This window comes from Telopea speciosissima, chromosome 3 (genome assembly GCF_018873765.1).
Source record: "Telopea speciosissima isolate NSW1024214 ecotype Mountain lineage chromosome 3, Tspe_v1, whole genome shotgun sequence".
In the NCBI taxonomy this organism is placed as follows: domain Eukaryota; kingdom Viridiplantae; phylum Streptophyta; class Magnoliopsida; order Proteales; family Proteaceae; genus Telopea; species Telopea speciosissima.
Window position 1 is genome coordinate 33888153 of NC_057918.1, and position 2510 is coordinate 33890662.

A 2510-nucleotide genomic window follows, 5' to 3' on the forward strand; every position below is an offset into this window, starting at 1 on the left:
ACCTGCCACCTGTTCGATTCAAACTCCAATCCTCAATCTCACGTGTCGAAACGCCGTTGGCCAAGCAACCTTGAACTTCTGTAGGACTTATCTAGCTTCCTAGATAGGGCATCTAGAACCTGCCACGTCGCATCGCCAACCTGGATCTTATGGTTGAAAAGTAGGGCCCGTCTTATCTCTGGGTCCCACAGGTTCCTCTGGATGCCAGAGAGATTGGTCGCTACCACATGCTCCAGTATTCTTCCCAACTTCTTCCCCACATCCTTCTCCGCCACCGTCAACGAGATCTGCGACCACCGGACTACGTCAGCGAAAGGGAATTGGATACCGTCGGCGATGATAACAGGGATGCAACCAAGGGCGACCGATTCAACCAGTCTGGGACTCCACGGGGCCCACCCTAGCGGGCAGAGGCAAAACACCGACCGCACGATCTCTGATTGATATCCGTCGTATCTCTGCCGTTTCAGGTAAAACTTCCGGTTCCGGTGGTACTTCTGCCATATAACCGTCCTTACCCTCCTGGAAATATATATATATATAAAAAAAAGAGATTTACCAAAAAACCCGGAGGGAAAAAAATGGTTCTTAAACAGAAAGTCAACACCATGGGCATTTTCGTCCTAATAATGGATAAAATGTGATCTAACTTTAATCCGTTTTTCGTATTTCATGTTAGGAACCTGCCAGTCAACTTTGTTTCCTCATTCTGTTGTGCTCGCGAAGAAGGAAAACGGCTAAACTCCAGGGGTATTTATGTAATTTTACTTTCAAGTTGCGGAGGAATTTATTACTTGCTGTAAAAATGTCCGCTGGCGTTCTTGGGATGAGCTTCCATCTTCCCTCTGAAGTAGACCCAAATGTCCCTCTTGCCGCTCTCCGGCGCCCTCTCGAGCGTCGATTGTACGCTCTCCGGCGACACATAAGGCGGAATCAGTACATTCTCCACGGCTTGGCAGGGATGCCGGTATCTGACTCCAAATGTCTGCAATATAATCGATCTCTTCAAGAATTCCGGAATCCCATCTGCGATCGCTTCGTCCTCCTTCAGAATCCAATACACAATTGCTTCTGATTAATTGAATGCCATTCGAGATTTTGGAAGACCCATTTAAAATTAAAAAAAAAATGAAAAATGAAAAATAGCTTCTGTACTCACCATAGCATGAAAACAGGCTCCGTAATCGTGGGAAGCAACGAAAACATGATCAGCCCCACCACTTCGATTCCAGAACGGCAGTTCAGAAGAGATGAGGCGCACCGCTGACGCCAACAAAGGCCGCGCTTGACCAATCGCCGGAAATCCATTCTGAGAACTGAAGTTGCAGGAAACGTAAACTGGGACAAAGAAGAAATCGGCTTCCGATGGATCGAGCGTCCTTACATCGCCACTCAACAGAGCCTTGTGTATAGCGACTTCTGCAGCGAACAGATGCTTACTGCACCTCTCGTTTGCCAGCCAGTCGCTGTTGTATTTCGGGGGGAGATCGTAGATGTATACCTTTAGATCGTTGAAGACACCTGAGAGAGCGAATCAAATGAAATAAGAGACCCGAATAATAGAAATAACCAGAGGAACCGAAGAAAGCTTTGTCAGAGGATTGAACCTCGAGACAAGATTGGTTTTTGGCTTTTGGGTTGTTGCAGATCCGTCGTGTTGGTTTCGAACAGTGCTCGGGAAACGCTGCTGCTGGTTCGCAAAGTAGAGACGGTGGCTTTATGCAGTGATGTGGGTGTGGTGGAGCTACTGATGAGGTAAGAGCTGATGAAATAGAGGCTTAAAGATAAGCAAAGAACCCATCTGATATATCTGTAACAAAAGTTTCCATGACGGTCTAAGAGCTTCATCCTCAAATAGAAGCGTTTACTACTCTTCGTTGTTCTTCTGAACACCATTTTCTCAATGATTAGAAGCAGAAATAAACCGAAACAAAATCAGAGTATTAGTCTTTAAGAGGGCTTTTCAGTGCTGGTTGAAGCTTGAAGTGAATACGAAGAACCGAGATTGGAGAGATTGGTTGTTGGAGGTTCGTTTATCTTGCGAAAGGATAAAAAGGATTGTTTTCTGTTCTTCACTTGTTCTAGCTAGATTTGGTTGGGGGGTTTTGGTGGTTTTAAATTTTCCCTCTTCTGCTTGGGCTTCCTGTAGGATGAGAGATTATTAGAGAAAGAAGGTCGGTCACATGGCGTAGATGAGTCATGTGACCCACACCCACCGAGAGTTGCGGTTTTGAGCTCCTTTTATCCTATAAAAAATGAGGAGAGGGATAAAAAAAACATGACCATAATATTCTTCATGCTCTGCTTAAGAGATGCAGACGGCCGAGTTCATGTACTTCTCCATCAACAAGGAAACTCTGACTGGTAGTTGAACAAGATAAAAGTTCTCTGCAACTAAGAACAATCTCGAGAGGGAAAGTGGAAATCATAAATTGACAGATCATGAATCGATTTCCCTTTCACTCAAATTTTTCGAAATTTTGGAATCCCCAAGATATGCTTACTAATAA

General features: G+C 44.9%; 1 protein-coding gene across 1 annotated transcript; it reads right to left on the minus strand.

Moving 5' to 3' along the window:
* Positions 1 to 1927, minus strand: LOC122654618 (probable glucuronoxylan glucuronosyltransferase IRX7). The gene is made up of 4 exons (XM_043848786.1): positions 1608 to 1927; positions 1160 to 1521; positions 795 to 1045; positions 1 to 522 (listed from the first exon to the last, which is right to left on the minus strand). Exons 1-4 carry the CDS (start codon positions 1894 to 1896, stop codon positions 39 to 41), a joined length of 1386 nt encoding a protein of 461 aa, XP_043704721.1. The 5' UTR covers positions 1897 to 1927; the 3' UTR covers positions 1 to 38.
* Between the last annotated feature and the right edge of the window lie 583 nt (positions 1928 to 2510).

Bases quoted from the DNA above. Each gene is read 5' to 3' on its own strand.
- LOC122654618 (XM_043848786.1), bottom strand. From the start codon at position 1,896: ATGGTGTTCAGAAGAACAACGAAGAGTAGTAAACGCTTCTATTTGAGG. The intron at 1,522-1,607 runs GTTCAATCCTCT...TCGCTCTCTCAG, and splicing joins AAAACCAATCTTGTCTCGAG to GTGTCTTCAACGATCTAAAG. The intron at 1,046-1,159 runs GTGAGTACAGAA...TGGATTCTGAAG, and splicing joins GAGCCTGTTTTCATGCTATG to GAGGACGAAGCGATCGCAGA.